Source organism: Dermochelys coriacea, chromosome 7, assembly GCF_009764565.3.
Source record: "Dermochelys coriacea isolate rDerCor1 chromosome 7, rDerCor1.pri.v4, whole genome shotgun sequence".
In the NCBI taxonomy this organism is placed as follows: Eukaryota; Metazoa; Chordata; order Testudines; family Dermochelyidae; genus Dermochelys; species Dermochelys coriacea.
Genome location: NC_050074.1, coordinates 43,729,389 through 43,753,948, shown reverse-complemented (window position 1 = coordinate 43,753,948; position 24,560 = coordinate 43,729,389). Strand labels below are relative to the sequence as shown.

The following is a 24,560-nucleotide window of genomic DNA, read 5'->3' as shown; positions in this document are numbered from 1 at the left end:
CTGGTCACACTACTGTAGACTTAAAAGCCTGGATTGGATTTATAAGCTTTCAGTGTGTTTAATGGATGTATCCCAAGCACCCATGCTGTTCCCTGCAGCTTCCAGTACGTGTTTGTATGGGTTTCTCTTGCAGTGTGTGACTGTCAGCATGGAGTGTGCAATCATGGGATCTCTGGTGATGGAAGCTGTACCTGCCATGGAGGTTACACTGGCCCGAAGTGTGATCAAGGTAAATGTTGGCATTTCCCTCCCAAATAATTTAGAAATCATGAAGTGGGCTCAATATATGTGCCCCCAGAGGAGGAGTTCTTTAGATATAGTCAAGGAGGAGAAATAGTCTGAAAATACAGAGGAAGGATGGGCTTGTGGTTAAGGAACTGGGTGAGGACTCAGGAGAGCAAGAATCAATCCCAGCTCTGCGACAGACTCTGGCTTTGATCGTGAGCAAGTCGTACAGCCTTCTCTGGGCCTCAGTTCCCTATCTGTGCAATGGGGCTAATGCTTCCTTTCTTCTACCTTTTGTCTGCCTTATCTGTCTAAAGTGTAAACTCCTTGGCGTGGGCAGTTTCCTTATTATTCACATGTGCTGTTCACTGTGCCTAGCACAACAGGGCCCCGATCTCGGTCTGGGGCCTCTGCATGCTACTGAAACCCAAATAATAATAGGAATCATTTAAATTATTTCTTGGCCTCCTCAGATGATAAATTGTATTATCCAGAGGCATTCGCTGCAGCTGAGGGAACCCTCCTTTTGTTTTATGATTTCAGAACTTCCCCTATGCAGAGGTGTAGCCTGCGAGAACAATGCCCAGTGTGTGTTGATGAACGGGATGCCAATATGTGACTGCATGCCAGGGTATAGAAAGAGTGGGAGCATATGCCAAGGTGAGACACCTCCCTGTGACCAAATCTTCCTAATCCTATATTCAGGACAATCTTCCGTGACTGGATCTATATGGTGTGGGGCTGCCAATGACGCACCAAACACTGCTGTACCTCTAGCAGAATGTGATTGTGCTGCCAGGTTTTCCCACATGCATGGGGCCCAAGCCTGAGCCCTAGACTTGGGCAGAACTGAGTGTCAAGAGCTGTTCTGGATTCAACAGATTTCTGTGTAAGGGAGCTTTGGAAAACCAAAGTGTAAAGACCTCGAGGCTGCTCCTTGTGTAGGTAGATAAGCTGGAGAGAATGTGTCGTGTTGGGACAGGATTCTGGAGCGTTAATCAGTTCTGCGTGAATAATCATAGGGTGCAGCCAGGCTAAATAATGCATGTAATTATGTACCTCACTGTGGAGTCTCTGGGCTTGTTTACATGAACATATAATTTGTGGCAAGCTGGGGTATCAATCTACCCCTCACTAGCCTGATGTGCACTGCCCCACTTTGAAATGGGAATAGATCAAGTGTGGTAGGAAACTTTTTGTGTGCCGGTCACCATGGACAGTTAGTGCATGACAGGCTAGTGCAGGGTGGCTTTATACCCCAGCTTGCCACGAACTAAGTGTTCATATGGAGAAGTCCTCAATGACCTTGTGTTTAGGAACTCCTGGTAACCTGGGCCATAACAGCACTTTTTTCTCTGTCTGTGCTAGGTTAATGTGCCAAAATGGAGCTAGGTTAGTGTGCTTATGGAAGTGCCAGTTTTAAATGACATGTAAAACTATGCAATTTTAATGGCTGCTGTTTTCCACCCCAGAGGTGGCTGTATTTCATAAATTGATAGTGCTCTCTCTCTCTCTCTGTCATTTAAAATTTGTTTAATGTTCATGAATTGCTTTTCCTAGGACTAAAAGACACTATTATTTAAACATAAATTACTATTTAGAGGTGGATGGATCCAAACACCCTACACATTTGGTGATCTTAATGGACCAAATCTCTGGTTTCAAATACCCTCAGAGTTTGTAACAGTTCAGATAGAGACCCAAACTTCTCATTTCTGGCCCTTTTCTTATTAACTTTTACGCTATTAATATGAAATGAGAACTGCTCAGCTCACTCGTCCAAATCCCTCAGCCAAAAAATCTCCATTGTCTGACATTGGGTTATATAAGTCGAAAAGTTTCCCAGTTTAAACTGAATAAATTCCACATCCCCCATTATATCAGAGGGTTTCTACTGTAGTACTTCAAGTGCTGGTTTTTAATGAGAGACTTGGTTATGCTCCCCTCTCATCTCTGTGTGTTTATGTATAGCTCAGGATCCTTGTACTTCATCACCATGCTCCTCATTAGCGGTCTGTAAGGCTCTAAGACCAGGAAAATATGAATGCACTTGCAAAGATGGTTATCATGGAGATGGGAAGATATGCCAACCCATCAATCCATGCATTACCAATAATGGAGGCTGCCCTGAAAATTCCACCATCTGTCTCTATAAAGGCCCAGGAAAGGTAAGGTGAAGAATTGCTTCTAATGAATTTGTATGTAGTAGTAGAAAACCAGGTAACTAATTCTTCCAGCAAGTCTTGCTGGGTTAAATTGCATTGGCCAAAGCTGTTATCCTAACTTTGTTTTTGCAAGGATAGATCATCCAAACTTTTTGTGGGATGCTCTTGAATAAAAATTGATCTGTGATTGCAAGATTTTAATCATCTGATTTTGCTTTCCTTAGTCATCTTGTGTGTGTAAGCCTGGAATGAGTGGCCTGAACCCTTCAGAAGGCTGCTCGTCTGTCAGTGAGTGTCAGTGGTACTTCTGTGACGTGACTTCAAAATGTAAAATCAATCCAGATGGGACTGCCAGGTGAGTTGCTCCAAAAAGCGCCATTAAAGATGCCTGTTTTTGTAACTAAAATAAGGCTTTTATTTGGATGAGCTGAATAATATTGGAAAACCAGAGAGATAGGTGGGGAATACTGGCTGTGGTCAGGATTTTGAAAAGAACAAAAATAAGAGTCCGTTGAAACAAATAAAAATCTTACATAAGTAGCTGTGACAGCCCCTCACCTGGGCTATAAGAGGAGCTGAACATGGGACATTCAGTGTTTCATCAGTCCTCTACCACTTGAGCTAAAGGAGTAACCTCATTAGCTGGTAGCAGTAGTAAGCTATCTAGTGGCACAGACATGTGAAGAGGGACACAGCACACCCTTTGTCAGCACGTTACAGAAGGACTCCTGGACAGGGCCCTGTGATGTGTGTTTGACGAAAGAATCTTCAACACTCTTCCAGTGTAGGCCTGTGTGCAGGAGAATGAATTAGGATTTTAGGCCAGTTTAGTGCCGAGTCTGACTGCTCAGCACTGCGGAGAGACATACTAAAACTAGCCTTAAAACAATTCCTGTAGAAGAAAAAAGTGCTCATCGGAGCAAACACTTTGGGCTTAATCGTGCTTCATGTGAGGCTGAGCAGCCCTAGGAAAGGGGAGCGCTGCCTGAGCCACAGTGTCTGGTAACAACCCTGGTGTAATGCCTTTTGGGCCACGGAGGAAGCATGGTGAGGGGTGCCCCTTGCTACTCTGTACAAAAGGCGTAGCCGTGGCCTTTCGCAGGGACAGGAGAGGGAAGCCATGGCCCCATCTCTGATGCTGTCCCTCAGGCGCCATTAACACTGCTGGCTGCACTAAAAGGTCTCTTCCTCTTGTGCTCCCCAGCTTGAATCAGACACATTATGGCTTCACTTCTGGGGATGTGCAAGGTGGGGGAAGGGCTTCTTGCTCACTCTTCTTCTTCTAAGGCCTCTGCTCTGGAGCAGCCGTTATTTGGCCCTTTGCGAGGCTGGAGCCATGTAAACCTCCTCCCCTTGCCCTGTGTGTGGCTATCTGCAATTCTGAAATAACAATAGCTGAACTGATACTTGGATTGAACCCAGGCAGGAAAAAGTGCAGTTTTCAGACTGAGATTCCAAGTAGCTGCTGTCTGATTGCTGCAAAGCTGTGTGAACTGGGGCAGAGATTGTCACATGCAGATAAGCTTTGTTGCAAAACTCATTAGCCTGCCTGGGGCCTCAATATGCCTAGAGCTGGCTCTTGGAAAACACTGGGCAGTCTGTATGGACCAGTAGAGCTGGAAATCCACTGAGATGAGTAGAAGTTGAGGGCTCTGAGACATAGCATTAGAAAAATAACATTCCCTGGATTGGCACTAATACTTTGGGTGTGAAGCATGGCCTCAAGTGCTCAGACACGAAACAGCTCAATAGCTAGGCCTTAGGTAGGACTGGAAAACTCCAAAGGGAATCTCAGGGCAATCAGGAAGTGCTATGGGTGGTTCATTAGATGGTGCTCTTTCTTCTGAGTCAGTCCTGAACCCCAGGCTGCAGCATGGTACAAGGGACAGCTGCTTTTGGAAGAGATGTAAAACCAAGGTTCTGAACGACTGTGGCCGTTAAGATTCACCAGTGACAGGTGTAGCCAAGAGTGTTTTATCCCACTTGTACCTGGTGAGATGGGTGTGACTTCACCTCTTGGCTACTGACATTGCAGCTGTAGCCCACCCCCAAGGTGAAATTATTGTCACACACTCTATGTGAATGACACCTGGAGACTATCTGAAAACTGAAGCTCGTGCAGAATGAGGCCACTTGCTCATTTTATCAGTTTCAGTATATCAACTTGCTGTTCATGACACAGTGGTTAAAAGGCCCGAGTCCTGTCTACACTAATACACTATTGCTACCGCCCAGTGCAGCTGCATTGTTGTTGGAAAACAAAATGCCCTAATACAATCAAAGCCTCACCAAAAGAACCTTCCGTCGGTGATCTCTAACTTGCACTGGCTGCCTATAAGCTTCTGGGTGGAGTTTAAGTTGTTGGTTTTCACTTGTAAATTCCTAATGGTTTGGGTTCTGTGCAGGGTAAGAAACCACCTCTCCCCTATGTATTATAGTCCTAGTTGTGATCAGTGGCAGCACTCCCCTGGATTTAAACGAGCTGCAGGCAGGGCTCTGTCAATGAAGGAAGTTCAGCTTTGGAATTCACTCCCCGCTTCCCCCTTGGTTCACCAGAGATTTATTAACATTCTGCACATCCTGCAGAGCCCATCCTTTCTGTCTTGCATTTGGAAGTCGTAGGTTAATGGGTGTCAAATACTCTTTTTTTTTTTAAGAGTATGTCATATTCTCAGTATAATGGGTATCTTGTTTAATGTGCAGTTCCCAGGTAGCATCTTCAGATATAAAATATTGCAACATTGTGTTTTTGGATTGCTAATTCTATTTCATAGGGAGGGGGGTAGATTTGATCTGATGGGTCTCATCAATCTCTCCACCTCCTATGTTGTTCCTCCCTGCTGTTTATTTAGGTTTTAACAGATTAGTGTGTAGTCAAAGTCTCTAGTCTGTATGAACGGATCACATCCAGACTTTATCAAGTATACCAAGAACCATTTTTGTAATGACTATTATTTCTCACTCATATCTTACTCTTTAGCTGCGTCTGCAAAGATGGGGAGATTGGAGATGGAAGAAGTTGCTACAAAAATCTCATGAGTGAGATCTCTCAGCTGAATACTCGAGGAAGATGGTACAAGAAATTAAACAGTGCAAACAAAATGTTTGGTAATGCTCTTCTGAATTATTTTGGGGAATGGAGCTAAGATGGGGCTTGGGTGCTGCCAGTGAATGGTTAAGATTCGAAAGAAAACTGAGATGTCTAATGTTATATGAAAAGATAAGGCAGTGAAGAGGAATCTACATCCGAACTCTTCCTGCATGATGGGGCTCTTGCCAGCTCTGCGCGTGTTAACAAACCACAGAGATGATTCCTGTGTGAGAGGTATTAGTGCTGATTGACAGCCCTAGTGACTGAGGTCCTCTATCCACAAAGCAGGTGAAGCGTAGACCTTGGTGGCATAAGCTTCACAACATCAGTCCATCAACATGCCTCAACCAGCAGGGACTACTTAGATGGTTGTTCATACTTCATTACAGGTTTCAGAGTAGCAGCCGTGTTATCTGTATTTGCAAAAAGAAAAGGAGTACATGTGGCACCTTAGAGACTAACAAATTTATTTGAGCATAAGCTTTCGTGAGCTACAGCTCACTTCATCGGATGCATTCAGTGGAAAATACAGTGGGGAGATTTATATACACACACACACAGAGAACATGAAACAATGGGTTTTATCATACACACTGTAAGGAGAGTGATCACTTAAGATGAGCTATTACCAGCGGGAGGGTGGAGGGGGGGAGAAAATCTTTTGTGGTGATAATCAAGGTGGGCCATTTCCAGCAGTTGACAAGAATGTCTGAGGAACGGTGGGGGTGGGGGAATAACATGGGGAAACAGTTTTACTTTGTGTAATGACCCATCCAGTCCCAGTCTCTGTTCAAGCCTAAGTTAATTGTATCCAGTTTGCAAATTAATTCCAATTCAGCAGTCTCTCGTTGGAGTCTGTTTTTTGAAATTTTTTTGTTGAAGAATAGCCACTCTTAGGTCTGTACTCGAGTGACCAAAGAGATTGAAATGTTCTCCGACTGGTTTTTGAAAGTTATAATTCTTGACGTCTGATTTATGTCCATTTATTCTTTTATGTAGAGACTGTCCAGTTTAACCAATGTACATGGCAGAGGGGCATTGCTGGCACATGATGGCATATATCACATTGGTAGATGCGCACGTGAACAAGCCTCTGATAGTGTGGCTGATGTGATTAGGCCCTATGATGGTGTCCCCTGAATAGATATGTGGACAAAGTTGGCAACGGGCTTTGTTGCAAGGATAGGTTCCTGGGTTAGTGGTTCTGTTGTGTGGTGTATGGTTGCTGGTGAATATTTGCTTCAGGTTGGGGGACTGTCTGTAAGCAAGGACAGGCCTGTCTCCCAAGATCTGTGAGAGTGATGGGTCGTCCTTCAGGATAGGTTGTAGATCATTACTCTTTCATTCCTTGGGCTCTTTGTAAGGACGTCCAAAAATGGTACAAATAATGAAAGAGGTTTTGTGCTGTGGATACTTGTTCGCTAAGACTTCATGGAGATCCACCTCCTTGATTTCACGTAGGCCACCAAACAACCCTCAGACAACAGGCTGGATTTGAGCTGGCACTGTAGAGATGAAAGGCTTCCACTTTTTGTGCACTTTGGCACTCCTTAAGTAAGTCAGAGCTCTGCACACATGGGGGGTGTAGTAGTAGGATTTTATGTTTGTATTTTGTATAATTTAAATTAAAAAATAAAGAATAATAATGTAGCATGTACTAAATGTGTTAGTGTATGCTTTGATCATATCCTGCCAGCCACCCTTTCTGAAAGCAAAAAAGGAATGGCTTAATGGGCCACTGGTAAAGATGCATCAGCCAGATTCTGTGTCTGAGCTGATTTCAAGGCAGTAACAGACCTTTTAGGGTCACCAATCTGTTGTAGGTATAGTATTTTAAAATAAGTAAAAGAATGCAATGATTGTTTTCTCTTGCATTGCAATTTGATGTTCCTGTTCAAATGCTCTGTGTAAATCAATTCTGTTTTGTGTGTGAATGAGAAATGTATGTTTGTTAAAAAATAAGTGTAAAGGCCATCACCTGACCAAATGTTCTTAAAAAAAACAAAACCAAGGATAAATGTAAGGGCGCCAAAAGATTGCAACATGCCCCTATTATATTAAAATGTCAAAGGAGGGCAAATTAACTAGTCTAAAAATAAAACAGGCACCTATCAATAAAAACAAAATAGCTATAATCAAAATCAGCATGGAATAACTTCCTAAAAAACTTAATAAAAAATAAAGAAAACAATTTAAAAAAACAAGCACTCATCAAACAACAATTAATTACAGCATGATGGTGCAAAACTCATTGGTCCCAATTAAAAAAAAATCATAAAACCATAAAACTTGCCATAAAACCGACAAAACCCAGCTCCTACCTACCCGTCATCAACGTAGCTGGCCACTAAATTAATCTGAACTCTAAACTGGTAACTATAACATCGACTGGTGGAACTCTGTGTGTGTGTGTGTGTGTGTGTGTGTGTGTGTGTGTAAGTAAATGCATATGCTAATTGTTGTATTTCCAATAAATGTGGTATATTGCCTTTTCCCCTGAAACAAATCTGGGTGCTTCTTATAAGCATAGCGGGGGGGGGAGGAATGTGTTAATGCAATGTGAAGGCTGCACATTTAGGCCCCAACCTGGCAAAAGCTCGTTTTTGTACAAACTTTCCTAAATAGTTTGTGCAGTTGGGCACTTGGATTCTGATCCAAAGCCCATAAAGTCAGCGGAAAAACTCTCATCAACACCACTGGGGTTTGGATCAGGCCCTTAAAGAATTCATGCAATGAAGTCTAACTATATCCAGAAGTGACTCATCTTTGTGCAGAGACCAAGAAAGTTCAACCCTACACATCAGAAAGTTATAAGCATGTGAAAACTGAGACTTAGTGTTGAAACTGTTCTGCAAGGTAAGGCCTTGATCTAAAACCCACTGAAGGTAACAGAAAGACTTAACTCTTAACTAATAACATTCACTGCCAAGCTAGCATTGTGATATCCCACTACCAATCCCCTGATCCGTCCAGTTCCCCATAAATTCACTCTGGTCACTCACTTTAGGCTGAAGACACAGGGATGTGTTAACCTCTCCCCCTTCCCCAACAAGAGGAAAAATAAAACTGGTAATTTATGTTGTTCTGTATGCTTAGTAACTGTTTTGGGGTTTTGTTTTTTAACAGCTTCAGGGTGTTCTTTGGCACTGACAAAATATGGGCCTTTCACAGTCTTTGTGCCAAGCCTTCAACCGTATAGTGAAAGAACTGACTTCAACGTAAGTGTCACCCCCTTTTAGTAACCTCACTTCTTCATGCTTTGAGTTCTGTAGTCTTTAAAGAGTAGCTAACCTCTCAGAGAGAAACTTTGGAATGCATTATGTTTAAAAGCAATTCCACTGAGATACAATTCAGACTCTAGCTGAGATTAATTTTAATGGGAGATGCTAAATCCCCTGCGTTGCTTTGCAAATCTCAACTTCCCTCTTTCTTTTCTCCTTTCTTTATTAATAGACTTTTTTTACCGCTGAACATGATTATGAATCTGTTAGCTCTTGCTTGCTCTAATCTGTTTGAAAACCTCTGCTTGTGATACAGTGATAATTCTCAGCTCTTTGTATGCCTTTTACTTTTTAAGGCTGGGATATTCAAAAGCACTCAGCAGTGGCCTAATTCTCCTCCCTTTAACATCAGTGACTGAGTGCTTTTTAAAATCCCACCATAAACCATTTTTAAAAATATGAATGACTCCTCAGCCCTTGTGATATTAAGTATTGACTAGAGATGGGCTTGAGCAGAACCTGGGATCCAAACTTTGAGGGATTCAGAATCCCAACCCAGATCTGAATGTTGCAAATATCTCTTGTAAAGACAAGAGGTTGAACAAAAACTCTGCATCCAAAACTCCTCCAGACTCTGCCGTATTTGTTATCTACATCCAGGTTTTGCATCTTGGGGCCATCTCTTAGTATGATGCTCCTTTTACTGATGGAGAAGCCAAGATGGTGACTTGCTCAAAGCAATAGGTATCAGAGCCAAGATGAGAGCTCAGCAGTCCCTGATTCCCAGTCCTGTGCTGTAGTAGACCATGCAAATCCCTTTCATGCTACCATTTTAAATGTTTTATGAAATTGTATTCATTTTCACATTTGTCACAAATGCAACCAAACCAACCATAAAACAGATGAAAACCCTTGTAGAATGGAAAACTCTGCCAAACATGATCAGACAGGAGGTACACGTGCAGGTTATTCAGCAGACATTTAAAACAAACTAAGTCAGCTTTCTGCTTGTTACCTTAGAACACTCAGAAACAAGGATGAAGTACCTTTAACAAATACTCCAAAACTGGCTTGTTGGACTGTGTCAGAAATGTGATTCCTACACATACAGCACAACAAAAATAACCATGCAATCAGGGAAACTTAAAAATAAATATAAATATAAATAAATATACATTAAAAAAATATATAATGTACTTAGCAAGTCCTTGATAAAACTGTGTGGACCACATTGTACTGTGTATTGGTGAACAGAAGTTTCCTTGTGAGCAGAAGTTTCTTTGTGAAACATTGGATGTGGAATTTGGATGGAGGGGCAGTCTTATAACTTATCCAAATCCAATAGGTTTCTCTCTAGATAAGCCCCTTAAAATCACTTGCTTTTGGATCAGACTCTTATTCTTGCTCATGCACACACAAATAGCTTCAACCAGAAGTTATTGGCTTGTTGCAGGAATCACTGGGTAAGAGTCTATGGCCTATATTATGTAGAAAGTCAGACTTGATCATCCTAATGGTACCTTCTGACCTTAAAATATATAAACCTGTGAAAATACTCCACTGCTGCTGTAAAAGGCTTCTAAGGGCCCGTCTACATGTGAAAGTTAATTTGGGTAAATTAGGGTGTGAATTTTAAAGGGGATTAACTATTCCCAATTAACTCTATGTGTGGATGCAAGTAGATTAAAATAATTCAGGGTAAGGCACTGATCTGGAATAAAAGCATCCGCACATGGAGTTAGTCAGGTATAGCTATTCTGGAATAACTTTCTGTGTAGATGAGCACTGATTTGCATATAAATTAGGAAATGCCTTCCCTTTCTGATCTGGAATGTATATATAAAGTGTATATATATGTGTATTAGTCTGGAAAGACAGCTGAAACTATGTAAAAGCTTTTTTATTTTTTTTGGAAGGCATGTCAGTTCTCCCTGTGTTCTGATTTATTTCCATAAAGGACACAATTGCCCAGCATTTATGCAAAATGCATATAATTCCTGGTCAGCATTTGGTGGAAGATATGGTCAAGATCAAGACACTGTGGACGTTGTCTGGGCATCAGCTGTCGTTTAATGATCAGATAAAGGTATCACAACATTATACTAGGTACCAGGTTGCTGTTTTCACATGGTATGGAGACAAAGGCGTAAAGCTGTTTTCCTGACACACTTTCATGCCAGAATCCTTTCTTCCTTATTCTGCTGCATTTTGACCAGTTTAGACTTCGTTTGTTCCATAATGTCATAATCAAATCACAGAGTACATGACCTATTATGTCTTCTATTACATCTCCATGTCAATACAAGATTGATTGTTCCCTTCCTGCCGTTTGTTCTATATGCTATGCATACAGTTTTAAATAACCCAAGCAATGAACCTTCCCCTATTTTCCCTCGGAGACCAATATTCAGCATAAATTATCCTTTTCTTAGGATACTTTGTTTAATCCGATTACTCATAGATATATCCCCAAACAATTTTTCTGGCCTCTTTAGTTCTTCCCCTTCAGAAACTTATACCTGGAAAAGGTACTTCCCCTTATTTGTTTTTAGCCACATCTTCATATTGCAGTCTCTTAACCTTTCCTTGTAAATCTACCCCAACAGCTTTGTGATAATTTTTGCTGCTTTTCTCTGAAGCTTTTCTCTATCTATATTGTCCTTGAATTTAGATGCCTAGAACAGTGTGTTGTCTAGGAGATGAGGTCTCACCAGTTTTGTATACAGTATAGGGAAACTACAGCCTGCCTGGTTCTGGATTATAGCAGATCCTAACAACACTTCTTGCACCAGACTCTGTGGTGTGCTTCCTGAGAGGCACAGTACAGAAAGCCTCGCTAGGCAGGGAGGGAAAGGTGTCTTTCAGCGTCAGTTAGAGCAACCCCAGAGGCTGACAGTACTCCCAGTAGCCTGACCTGCTGCCTATGGGCTGTTGTGCAGCCCAGAATTTCTCTGGTCTCTCACCATCTTGGGCCTGGCTCCCAGCATGCCCCTTTGCAGGAGTCTGCAAGAAGAACATACACCAGATATGCATTCCCTCAGGGGTAGCTCTCTTTTATTGCCCCTGTGCACTGCAAGGGTGGCATAAAGAGGCAGGTGGAAGGGCCAGAATCTGGCCCCTAATCTTGAAAATAGTCAATTTTTTTTTTAATAATCTTCATATCTGGTAAAAGAGACGCCTTCCCCTGTTATCAACAGTGTACAGAATACATGTGTCCCTGCTGGTAAAAGCAGTAAGTCTGCCTTCAGAATGCTTGTCCTGTGGGCTAGTAGCTGACAAATTCGGAACATTTTCCCTACCAGTCGCCCTTTTTCACTGTACAAAATAGATTTTAGTGATTCTGCTCTAGTATCTGGGATTTTTTTGCGGGGGAGGGCAGGGTGAGGCCACATTTGGCTTATGTTTCCCCCCATCCATTGTCCTCTCTTCATCCTGCACCTTTGCCATGTGGACTTGCACAGCTGGCCAAGGGACATCGGTATGTTTCCTCTCCCAATTTCCCAGCCTTGACCTTGGTTCTGGGCTTTGATATATGCAGGGTGCACAGAAGGGCAAAGCGGCGTTGGGGGCTGTGAAATCTGAGCTGTGCTTTACAAGGATAGTTTTTTTGTTTACTCAACAGTTGTTGATCTGGAAAGTCTTCCCTTCCCCTTCCTTAGTTGTGTCCAAAGCTCTTAATGGTGTGAACTGGAGTTCAGAACTGGGAGGAGCTATTCAAGAAATGTACAATGAAAAACACAGGAGAATGTGCCTGTGCCTGTTTGGTGTTGGACATGACATTTCTGAATGACCCTGGAGTGTTAAGTTGCACTTTATACTCAGTGCAGTATCTGTAGACATTGTTTGTAGAAAGAATATACACCAGTAGTAATATTTTGTAGTAAGATGAGACTGATTGCTTTGGCCATATTGCAGTGATCTTTCTCTGGCATCTGGGGCAAATGAAGGTGATAGCCAGGTCTCATGTTCCAAAGATGCCCCTAGATCCTGCTGCTCCCATGCCCAGCAACATGCAAGCAGGTACAGAGTCCCTCCTCACGTGTGCTCGATCCAGGCTATAGCATGTTTCTGCTGAACTCATCCTTGTATGATGTAGAGATCGGCCGTGACCAGAAGTCTAGTTCTAAACTGGGGCAAGTCTAATTCTGAACTTCATGGCTTGATCCTATCTTGGTAATGGGGCTTAACCAGACCTCCAGATCCAAACACCCCACAACTCAAAGGTTGTGTCCAAGTATCACAGCTTGGACCGGTCCCTAGTATGATCTTTATATATCTTTTCCCTAGTAACCCCAGGTAAGCTCATGGCCATATTGTTTCACCGAAGCAGGAATTGAATCAAATGAAGTTTTACAGCTATATACTCAGAGATCCCTTTGATATATTTTTCATAATGAAATAATCCTTTATTATTATCCCAGTCCTACAGCAAAAGCTTTAGGTATCAAGACCTGCCAGGGGTATTGTATACTGTCATTCAGTCGAACATACCAGCATCCAATGGAATTATACATATTGTTAACACTCTAAGGAAAACAACCAGCTTTCACAACCTTGGAAATCCACAGGTACATTGAACATTCCTTTTTCTTCTGTCCTTTGAAGGATTTGATGATACACCATTTATAGAAATCTATCCAAAGGTTAATCATCTTAAATCAATGAGGCATTTGTTTCATGTATAATGTTATATATTTTGTTTTCTGTTTCTGACTAATCCAATTCACTTGGTTTCAGAGCACCGTTAAGAAGTAGGAACAATCATTCCAAGAGCTGGTTGCAGACTCAGGAGTGAGGGTTGTGCTGGCTTTTGTATAACTAGAGAATTTTAACCTCAGCAGTATAAGTTCCCTAATAATGGATGAGACAGAAGCCGAGTTATGCAAAATGAGGGAAAGTTTTTCAACAAATATTAAAACCAAGATTTTTTTTTCATAAGGGGCAATTCTGTCCCCACCACATTTCACTTTCCCATGAAACTGAATTATATAAATGGCGGTGTTTGCATTGAAAGCATGCCCCCAAAAAAAGGAAATATTACAAATTTAGAATTTTTGCATTTTGAAGCCACTCTTGTAAGGAAGGGGCTGTCTTTTGGTTAAGGTTTTGGACTGAGGTTCTAGAGTTCTGGGTTCAATTCTTAGTACTGCCACAGACGTTTTCTCCTCTAGCTGGGAGTGGTATTTTTGCTGCAGCCATTGCATGTATGCCTGTGTATGTTTATATTGTGTTCATAGACAAAGAACTGAATTCTTCACTGCCCTGCACCTTGTGTACCCATTTACACCCTTGCCAAGTAGATGTAAAATGCTGCCACTCTGCTTTGGTAGTGTTTGGGTAGCAACCTGCACTCAGTTTGCACTGATGTAAATGATTCACATAGGGTGCAGGGCAGTGCAGAATCATGCCCATAGAAAATGTGAGTATCCTATTTTACAACGTGGCTAGACTAGAAAGCAGTAATATGTACAAATATCTTGCTTTCAGCTCCTCTCACTGTCACATTGGTTGTGTAGAGCTCTGTGGCTTTATACAGGGTCCATTGTCTCCTTCACTGATATTTAAGAAATCCCTGCATTGCCACTTAAGTTACTACTTTTCATTTTCTTGTGTACTGTAGCAGAGTTTAAAGAGTACAGTACTAAAAAAGAGAGCCTTGTAACCTGATCCAGCTCCTACTGAAATCAGTGAGAGCTGAACTGAGTCTTACATACACAGGTGCTCAGCTGCCTCATGGAATAAGCATGTTATATGTTCCTAGACACATGGATAAATGCATGGTAGCTCTGTGCTAACAGCTCTCACTGCTACTTAGCATGCAATTAACCTGATAGCAGGGCTGACACGCAGCACCCTTTTCTTGGCACATACACCTACCAGCTCCTCAGATAAAACTGTGGCATCAACCACAGGAGCCCCTGCTGCAGCATGCTTGATGGAACCTGGAGAGACCAAAGATTGGGGGTATCCGTTAAAGCTGAGATGATGCAAGAACCATGCTTCGAAAGGAGGGGGGGGAGTTTCATCCCCACACCCTCATGAATGGAAACCAGGAGCCTTGAGAGAGCGCAGTGTCAGTTATTGCCTTGTCAGGAGCAAAAGGCACAGAAGGACCATGATGATACTGGTAGCTAGTGTCATGATCCTACTGTGATAAGCACTGCCTTACTGCAGCTGGTAGATCTGGCCAGCCTGCACCCAAGCAGCAGGGTTCAAAAGTGGTGCCATTCTGTATGCTGCAGAGCTTGGAAAAACACAGCTTTGTCTGAGACTGCAGGACACAGAGAGCTTTCTCAGCAGATGATCTTTTTCCATGCACTTTTGGACACTTCCTTCCCATTGTGACACTGTGCCATGAAGAATAATGATGATATGAGTTATTTTCTGCCGTGTTATCTTTAGAAACATGTTTGTATCAGCCCTGGTTGTTCGTTGTGCAGCACTTTCTGCTGACCAGTGTGCTAATTCCAGGAACTTTCACAGGGCAGTAATCCTGTGAAAGTGACACTCTTTTAGTATAGGCTTTGACTTTCTGGAATGCCATCAATTATTATTTAGTAGTTGTATTCCTGTAGAGCATAGGAGCCACAGTCATGCCCCAGGACCCCATTGTACAGCTAAGTGCTGTACAAAACCAAAACCAAATCTGAGTTATCTTTTTCCTTGCACATTGTCCTTTCAGTCTTTGAATTTGTTGGTGTTTTAAAAAAACACTATAACTGTTATCAACACAACAAAAATGTCTGCATAGACAACCCTACCAAAACAAAGGGCACTGGTTTTTCTTCATGTTTTCAGGTGTGTGCATGCATGTAATTTTTTCCCCCTGCTCTGAGTCTATCTGCTCTGTTCTCAGATGCAGGTCATATAGAGGAATCTTGTTTTCAAAATACAGGAGAGCAGGATTCTTGTGCACTGCCATTTGCTGCCTACATACAAGAATGGAGCTGATTTTGGTTTAGCTGGGAAAAGCATGTGGTTCTATCTTTGCAGCACTGATGACCACATGTTAGCTCCCACTAAAGTCAGTTTCCAAAAGGCAGAGTCATGCACTGAAAGCAGTGGGAGCTACAAATGTGCATGGTGCTACAAAGGTTTGTTGTGTGTAAGAGTGAATCTCAGATCTAAACTACATCAGTCTAGGTTGCTGTTGGGTCAACCAGTTATGGCAGATTTTTTAAAAATAAAATGGGAACTACAGTATTCTATGACTTCTCTAGCGCACAACTTGCAAGTTTTGAAACAAATGGCGCTCTAGTTCCTGCCCTGACCTCACTTGAATCCCATCCATTCTTTCCCCTTTCCTTTTATCTCTGCTTGCAGAAAACCATTGGGGAGATCCTTGCTTCAATGGAGATCTTCAGTCGATTTGAAACTATCCTGGAGGTGAGGGTGTTTGTCTGCCCCTCAGGAAAGTGCAGTATGGGGGACTGTGAATGTTTGCTGTGTTTCTCAGGAAATGGGATAGCTGTTTGCACTGAAAAACTGCATTTAAAAAAAATAGCTTCAGTGGCTTGACTTTCTGTAGTTGACATATTTGCAATGTCACCACTTTTATTTTGCTTACTTTATAAGAAAACTTAGTATAGGTGAAAAGTGCTGGATTGACATCCTGGGGACAAAAGTCTTCTCTTTATCCACAGTCAGCTACAGTTCAAGCTTCCCCACCAATGCACCTCACACCTGAACCAAAGGGGGCCACATCTAGGAGAGAGAAGAGAGTAAATTCTCCATGGTTCATTCAGTCTATGGCCTCTCTGCTGTGACTGCTAATGAAAGCCTTGATTATGTTGTGGATACCTGCCCACTAGGAACTGGATTGAAACCACTGTTGCTTTTCATACAGGCACTTAAACACAAATAGCCTTAAGATGATAATCCCCTGAGGCCCCTGTCCCTGAGCCAGGTTTGACCTGGTGGCCCAAGGGAAATGTTCCATATCCTGTTGTTGGTCCCCTGAGCCGTCCAACCCCCCTGTAGTGTTACACTCTGAAATGTTTTGCAGCATTCCTGTTTTCAGGGGACCATTCCATCAGTTACTGTTCATTTGCAAAATGTATTAAACACATCTTGGAATATAGCTTTGATTCTATTTTTCTCACTCTAGTTGTATTCAGATAGAGGGGTTAGTCTCTGTATATGTATTCTTGTTTGTGTAAAACCTGCAATGGGAAAGCACTAGTGAAATACCAGTTGCTTACAGGAGCTCTGTTTAAACTGTTGTTATGACTGTTTTCTGCCAATAGCTTTTTTGGCTCAGCTGTTTTGCTAGGACAGGTTCCTGTCTGCCTATATTAGGAGTTTATGCTGCTGTTCATCACAGCAGAACTTGACCATTTTCAGTATATGTTTATTAGCAGTAGCAAAGTCCGTAGTGGACTACAGGGCCTCTCTGAATTTTCTCCCTTTCTAACCGCCCATCTTTCACTAACTCATCCTTGTTTTAGATTAAAAAGTTTCATTCCACTGCTGTTTAATATTTGCAGAACTGTGGCCTGCCTTCAATACTGGATGGACCTGGACCCTTCACTGTGTTTGTGCCAAGCAACAATGGAGTGGATAAGTTAAGAGATGGGAGGCTTATTTATCTTTTTACAGAGGTGAGATTTCATCAGTGTTTTGGATGAATTCATCTTCTGGCATTAGGTTTCATGAGACGGGCTTGTGTCAAAAGGGGTCTGATCAGTAAGTAGATCAAAATGGTACTGGCAGACTCAGAATTTAATGCAAAGACGCAAATGTGTGTGATGAGCTTATCTCTGCTGGAAGTTGCTCTTTCCATATTTGAGCAAAGTATGTCCCAGTTCCTGTAATACTTCAGAAGGAAGCTCTGTTTTTCATGCTGACGTGACCAGCAATGGCAAACGTATCACAAGTTTGCTTATATTGTTAAATGCAGATTTTTAAAAAATTACCTTTCAAGTAAAGATACTGTAAAAATCCACATACATTTCAAATTCACTGGTTACCAGAATGCTTCACTTCAGTTCCCTGTTCTTTGTGCCAAATGCCAAGAGAGAGCATCTATTTATTGTCATCATTATCTCCATTTCCCTCCCTAGGGGATAAATAAGCTTCAGGAGCTTGTGAAACATCATATCTATACTGCAGCAGCGGTAAGGCATCTTTGTTTCCAGTGTATTGGAGTCCTTTTGGCCAACATATAATTAAACACCCACTTGTGTTCAGTTCTTCAGAGTCCCTCTAGCTACCTCTTCATTGCTTAGGCTTCCCACAGAGGAAGAGTGAGAGAGATGTGACAGAAGCCCTGAGACAGCAAAGCATTTAAGTATGTGAGTCATCCCACTGACTTCAATGGGTCTACTCACATGCTTGAAGTTAATTGTGTCTAAGTGCTTGGCTGGATCAGGGCCCAATGATAAAGCCCTTAGTTTCTTGGGTGGGTGGGCGGGGCGTGTGTGTGTGTTTTCTTTAACTTTTTATCATTAAAATGAAAATATTACTCCACAAAACGTATGAGAGACAAATAGTTGGTTTTTTCCTTCATTTTCAAAAGGTTAATTAGGAGTTTCCAGAGTTTGCCATTAAGATTTATAAATGAGGCAATGTTAAGAGCAACATGTTTGTCCCTTTTGGACCAAATTCACCCGTGGTGTTAAATGCATTAAAATCAGTGGATTCATACTGTCATGTAATGCAGTCTCTTGTGTAGTCTAATATTTCCAAAAAGATCCAGGCTTTTTTCCCTTCTGTTCCAAATTTTTTACATATAATGTGGGACTTGTGAAAGGTGTCAGATTGCCAATCCTGGAGCCCTCTGCCCACATAACTGGTAGAGCACAGATAGTGGCGAGTCCACTCCAACGTGTCTCAATCTCAACCTGAAGGGAGTTCAGCCTCCATGCCCACTTAGTTTATAGATTAGGCATATTTGCTGAGATTGCCAACAAAGGAACCAGTTAATACCAGTTTTATTAAGGGCTTTTGTGCTATGGACACCTACCCACTAGAAACTGGACTGAGATCCACCAAACTCATTGCACATAAGCCACTGAATGGCTGCCAGTCTCTGGTAACTTTTTGACCATTCTGAATAATGGATATTGGCAACCAGTGTTTGAACCATCCAGTCATTCAGTCTCAAAATATCTGATTTTATTTAATATATATATATATATACATATATATATATATAATTGTGTGTGTGTGTGTATATATATATATATATATATATATATATTCATTCTTTGTTTTAAAATAAATTTGAAATTATTGCTACCTATATTAAGGCCTAAATTTACTATAATCTTTTAAAATAATTAAAATAATAAAAAATGCTACATTAATAAGCCCTCCTCAAATTGTAATGAGTTAAAGGGAGCTGTTTATAAATTATATTTAGAATCAGTGGGTAACCATCTTTAATTTTTTACGTTGGCTCAGGCTTTGTATGTCAGTGCCATTTATTGTATTAAGCATCTATATTGTTTTCAGTCATTACAATGGAGCAAATGCTGGTATTTACATTTTTCTAAACGTCAGTTGAGGAAATTGATTGGGACATGAAAAAGCTTCTTTTCCTCTTCCAATCTATGAGTAAAACAACATGGGAGAAGATGAGATCTACTGGTTCTATAAACATGCAGGACATGATGTCCAGAAATAATCAGTTCAATTCACTAGCTAACTTAGTTTTAAGACCAAAACATTGTCATAAATTTATTTTTCTGATGTATCCAGCACATTTAAGAGAGTTTAACTAATAAAAAAACAATTTTAAAATGCTGATTTTATGGATTTTTAAATTAATTCCAATTTCCATCCAAATGCAGCATGAGACAAATCACAAGCAAAAAGTTAACCATCTAGAAGATAGGAAATTCATCACTTTCTGACATAATACAAAATTTATAAATTAAGATTCTAAGTAACAGTATCAGAGTAGCAGCCGTGTTAGTCTGTATTCGCAAAAAGAAAAGGAGTACTTGTGGCACCTTAGAGACTAACAAATTTATTAGAGCATAAGCTTTCGTGAGCTACAGCTCACTTCAAAGTGAGCTGTAGCTCACGAAAGCTTATGCTCTAATAAATTTGTTAGTCTCTAAGGTGCCACAAGTACTCCTTTTCTTTTTAAGTAACAGTATAATTGCTTAAATAAATGTGTATTAGTTATAGTGTTACCTTTCAGGTTAGCAAGAAGAAGGACCAGATTTAGTGAAAAGGCTGTATTTAGTTACAATATAGAGCTTACATGGTGCACAGACCTTGTACTAGTGCTCTGCACAGGGGTGAATTTCACCTGGTGAGAACATACAAATGTGACCCCCCTTTTGTTTTTTGCTGCTGTTGGTTTTTTTGGTCCAGCACAACTAACACCCATATTTCATCAGCTCAGATAAGGCCTGGTCCAAAGCACATACAAGTCAATGGGAGAATTTCCATTGACTTCACTGGCTTTTGATCAGTACTTAATTCCTTGATATGAGTTTACTTTTAGTTGTCTGATCCTGCAGACACAAAAAGTGTTGATTTGTATCATAGGTGAGCTGTTAACATGAGGTTCTTACCTACCTCCCTTTATTCTCTACTTTTTATAAACCTGTCCAGGTTAAGAACAGAACTGTAAAAACTACAACCATTTTCCAACATGATTTGTGCTACAGCAGCCTGGTCTCTCTGTTCAGGGAAGACCATTGTTGTTATGTTTTGCAAACATGCTCTAGACCAGTGGTTTTCAACCAGCGGTACGTGTACCCCTGGGGGTACTCAGAGGTCTTCCGGGGGTACATCAGCTCATCTAGATATTTGCCTAGTTTTACAACAGGCTACATAAAAAGCACTAGCAAAGTCAGTACAAACTAAAATTTCATACAGACAAGGACTGGTTTATACTGCACTATATACTATACACTGAAACATAAGTACAATATTTATATTCCAGTTGATTTATAATTATAAGGTAAAAATGAGAAAGTCAGCAATTTTTCAGTAAGTGTGCTGTGACGCTTTTGTATTTTTATGTTTGATTTTGTAAGCAAGTAGTTTTTAAGTGAGGTGAAACTTGGGGGTACTCAAGACAAATCAGACTCCTGAAAGGGGTACAGTAGTCCAGAAAGGTTGAGTCTGGCCCAAGGGCAACCGCCCCCAGCAGCACCCACAAAGATGCCCCCCTGCACCTCTCCAGCAGCGGCCCCCTTGGGCACCTCTCCCCCCGCCCCAAGGTTTAGTCAGGGGTATTTATAGTTTTTCATGGACAGGTCACAGGCCATGATTTTTTGTTTATTGCCCATGACCTATCAATGACTTTTACTAAAAATACCCATGACTAAACTGTAGTCTTAGTCATGTGTGTATTTTGCAGAGGAAAGTTTAAATATTAAAGTCAACTCTTCAAAGCTGGTTTAGGGAGAGAATTTGTAGTGATTCTGAAACACATACAACTCTCTCTCTCCTCCTCCAATTTGTTTTTCATAGCATTATCTCCTTTTTGTATATATATTTCAGGTGACTGTGGAGAAGCTGACAATGATGCCACAGATTATAACCATGGCAAACCAGATACTGACCATCAATATCAGTGAGGATGTAAGCACCACATGCTAGAGATGGGCTGAAACCAAAGTCGAAATATAAACACTCAAAGCTTTGAAAAAGTTTGATTCTGGAACAGGACTTTATGACTCAGGCAAACTCTGCTTAATAAAGTAGATTTATTTAAATCTATTATGCATTCTCCCCTCCTGTCCCATGCATGACTTCCACTAGGAAAGATGGATATTGTGTGGCTGATATTGAAGAGACTGCATATTGTAATTTACCAGCATGTCTCCTTAAATTGTTTAAGAGTGGGAATGACTTATTGATTTTGTTTTGTTTTGGGGGTTTTTTGGAACAGGGGAGAATTCTGTTGGATGATTCTGGCATTCCCTTAAACAAGAGGGACATTGTGGCGTCAAATGGAATCATTCATACCTTGGATGGCATCTTCATTCCTCCTTCGATAATCCCCATTCTGCCGCAGAGGTGCAATGAAGAACAGCACAAAATCATAGCAGTAAGTCAAGTTTTTCCATTCTTTCCCCTAGTGGGTGCTACAGACAAACCTCAGATAGATTCTAATTGAGCACAGAAGGTAAGTCTGTGTATTCTCACACTGTGAATTAAATTCAACCCCACTATGAACCCTGGAGCTAGACTGCCTCCAGAGCTAGCCAGTGTACGTGCTGTGAGTATTTCTTCTGCTAACGCTTCCACACTACTTTGCTGGAAAGTCAGCTGTTTTCTCTTAGGAATTTGTTTTTGACAAAAGACTTAGAGCAGCACTTTTTCCCTCCTACCCAAGATATCCATGATTCAGAAAGAAGTTTAGCTCTTCAGAGGGCTGCTATTTGGGAATTGTTTGACATGCAATCCTTCCTGTTTATACCAGAGCTGCCAACCACCTGATCACCTGGCTTTGAACTTCTGTCTCCTATTAGTTTGGACTGGGAAGCCGAATCATTTTTATTTCTTTATGTAAATTAAATCTTTTGAAATGCCCTTTGGCTTTGCAATGCCTACTGATGGCACTTTTTCAAAGAGGCTTGCTGCTGTCCCATTGAAGTCACAGCAGGAGCACATAGAGATGTAGCGAGTGCTGATCCTACAATGAAAGGCGTGCATCCCCCTCCTCCCACACAGCAAACCTCTCCAGCAGACTTCATTTTAGTCCCAAATTCCCTACGTTCCACACAAATTTGGTGCCCTGTCACTTCTATTGTTGAAAATTATTTACATCTGAAAAGAAGACACTCTGCACTGAGACTACAGAAAGAGTTGTTTACACTGAAGGAAGGAGTTTCACAAAAGATTAAATTTCCTGCATGAATAGGTTTTTTGTGCCCCTTATTCTGGGTGTTTTTCACACACACTGTCCCACATTTGGGCCAGAGCTGGTTCCCTCACAGAGTTCCACTGAAGCCAGTGGGGCCAGTCACAGGTCTGAGGTCCACCTGTGTTCATCTCTGTGCTGGATTGAGGCCCCAGTAATAGCCCAGAGGTGACGTAAGAGTCCACAGTACTTCTGGGTGTTGTGAGACCTAAAGCATTAACTGTAAAACACAGCTTCTAACCCAGCTACAAACAATATCTATTAGCCAAAGGCCTGAGTGGTTTGTCCTCATCTCAGAGAGATGTACCTGCATAACTCCCAGCACTTTGAGATGTGATCAGTACCCACAGAAATTATCTGGGAAACATTTTTTCTTTAAATGAAAAACTCACCTTGTTCCTGAATCTTTACTTCTTAAAACTTCTTTGGCCATATTTCTTATTATGGCAAAAAAAAAAAAAGGGTGTCATAAGCAATATTTCTATATTGTTCTTCATGCATGAGCATAAAATGGGATTATGTTTGTGTGTGTATAAATGTAAATACTTTTATGGGAAGGATTTTTCTTCTCGGTTTTATAACAGGGCTCTTGTGTTGATTGTGGGGCCTTGAACACCAGCGTTTGTCCTCCTCACAGCATAGAAATGGTAAATACTTTGTTGTTTATTTGTATTATAATAGCACGCGTTGTGCTAGACACTGTACAGATACATAGTAAGAGTGCTGATAATTCAAAGAGCTTACAATCTAAATAGGTTACAAATAGAGACAACGGGTGGGAGTGGAAACTGAGGCACAGTGAGGGGAAATGACTTGCTCAATGTCACACAGCAGGTCAGTGACAAAGCCAGAAGTGTAACCCAGGCCTCCTTGGTCCTAGTCCAGGGCTTAATCCACTGGTCTATGCTGCCTCTTGTTCTGAAGTGTGCAGAACCTGATCGCTGGAGTGACATGAAGTATTGTGTGTGTTAAGTGAAACTAGACTTTTAACACCCTGACTCCACCAAAGAGAACACCTTTCCCTACCAGTCGGATCTTGAAGCCCAGCCTTTGTCCTCCTACCCTTTTCAACGTGCTAATCAACTGCCACTCAAAGGAATCACCAACCTTGATTCTACCAAAAGCATGTTGCTGTTTCTCTAGTGTAGTGGTTTTCAAAGTTTGGGTTGCGACCCAGTACTGGGTCATGGAATGCAAGGCACTGGTTTGCCTTGCTCAGCACCCAGGATTCCTGGCAGCCGGCCAGTAAAAACTAGTAGTCCCTACCTGTTCTGACACTGCGCTGCGCCCCTGAAGTGGCCAGCAGCAGGTCCAGCTCTTAGGTAGGATGGCCACGGGGCTCTGCGCACTGCCCGCACACCAAGCACTGGCAACACGCTCCCATTGGCCAGGCGATGACTGTGGGCCTCTACCTAAGAGCTGGACTTGCTGGCCACTTGCAGGGCGCAGTGCGGCTCCTGTCTCTGCACCGCGCTTGCGCTGCTGACCAGGAGCCGCCGGAGGTAAGCCCATGCCCCAATCCCCTGCCCCAGCCCTGAGCCCCACCCCCAAACCCAGAGCCCCCTCCTGCATCCCAAACCCCTCATCCCCAGTCCTAGCCCAGAGCCCTGACCTCCTCCCACACCCCAAACACCTGTCCTAGCCCAGAGCCCCCTCACACACCCTGAACCCCTCATTCTTAGCCCTACCCTGCAGCCCTCACCCCTGCACCCCAACCCTCTGCCCCAGCCCTGAGCCTCCTCCCACATCTCAAACCCATCATCCCCAGCTCCGTTGCATCATGGGCATCAACCATTTTCTTCAATTGGGTCACCAGAAAAAAAGTTTGAAAACCACTGCTCTAGTGGGAGCGTGCACATGTTGTATCTTGGTCACTGGAAAGATGCAGCAAACCTGTTGTGCCGTGAGTCACTTGTCTAGCCTGATTCTTGGTCAGTGCGACATAGCTCACTTTTGGTTCAGGCAGCCTGACTGGTACACGTTGAGTCTGCCAGGCTGAGGTGAGTCCGCACATGGCTCTGACAGGC

The 24,560-nt window shown here is 42.0% G+C and overlaps 1 protein-coding gene across 4 annotated transcripts in view; it reads left to right on the top strand.

Annotated features, from left to right (window-relative positions):
- STAB1 (stabilin 1) overlaps positions 1 to 24,560 on the top strand; it is a 103,265-nt gene that overhangs the window by 11,785 nt on the left and 66,920 nt on the right. For all 4 annotated transcript variants that reach the window (XM_038409579.2, XM_038409577.2, XM_043518235.1 and 1 more), the window contains 14 exons: positions 134 to 229; positions 769 to 885; positions 2,197 to 2,393; positions 2,615 to 2,745; positions 5,371 to 5,498; positions 8,608 to 8,699; positions 10,660 to 10,788; positions 13,124 to 13,270; positions 16,026 to 16,088; positions 17,189 to 17,302; positions 17,765 to 17,818; positions 21,168 to 21,248; positions 21,559 to 21,717; positions 23,118 to 23,180. In XM_038409579.2, coding sequence (XP_038265507.1) covers positions 134 to 229; positions 769 to 885; positions 2,197 to 2,393; positions 2,615 to 2,745; positions 5,371 to 5,498; positions 8,608 to 8,699; positions 10,660 to 10,788; positions 13,124 to 13,270; positions 16,026 to 16,088; positions 17,189 to 17,302; positions 17,765 to 17,818; positions 21,168 to 21,248; positions 21,559 to 21,717; positions 23,118 to 23,180 — 1,571 coding nt within the window. The remainder of the gene's footprint in view (positions 1 to 133; positions 230 to 768; positions 886 to 2,196; positions 2,394 to 2,614; positions 2,746 to 5,370; positions 5,499 to 8,607; positions 8,700 to 10,659; positions 10,789 to 13,123; positions 13,271 to 16,025; positions 16,089 to 17,188; positions 17,303 to 17,764; positions 17,819 to 21,167; positions 21,249 to 21,558; positions 21,718 to 23,117; positions 23,181 to 24,560) is intronic.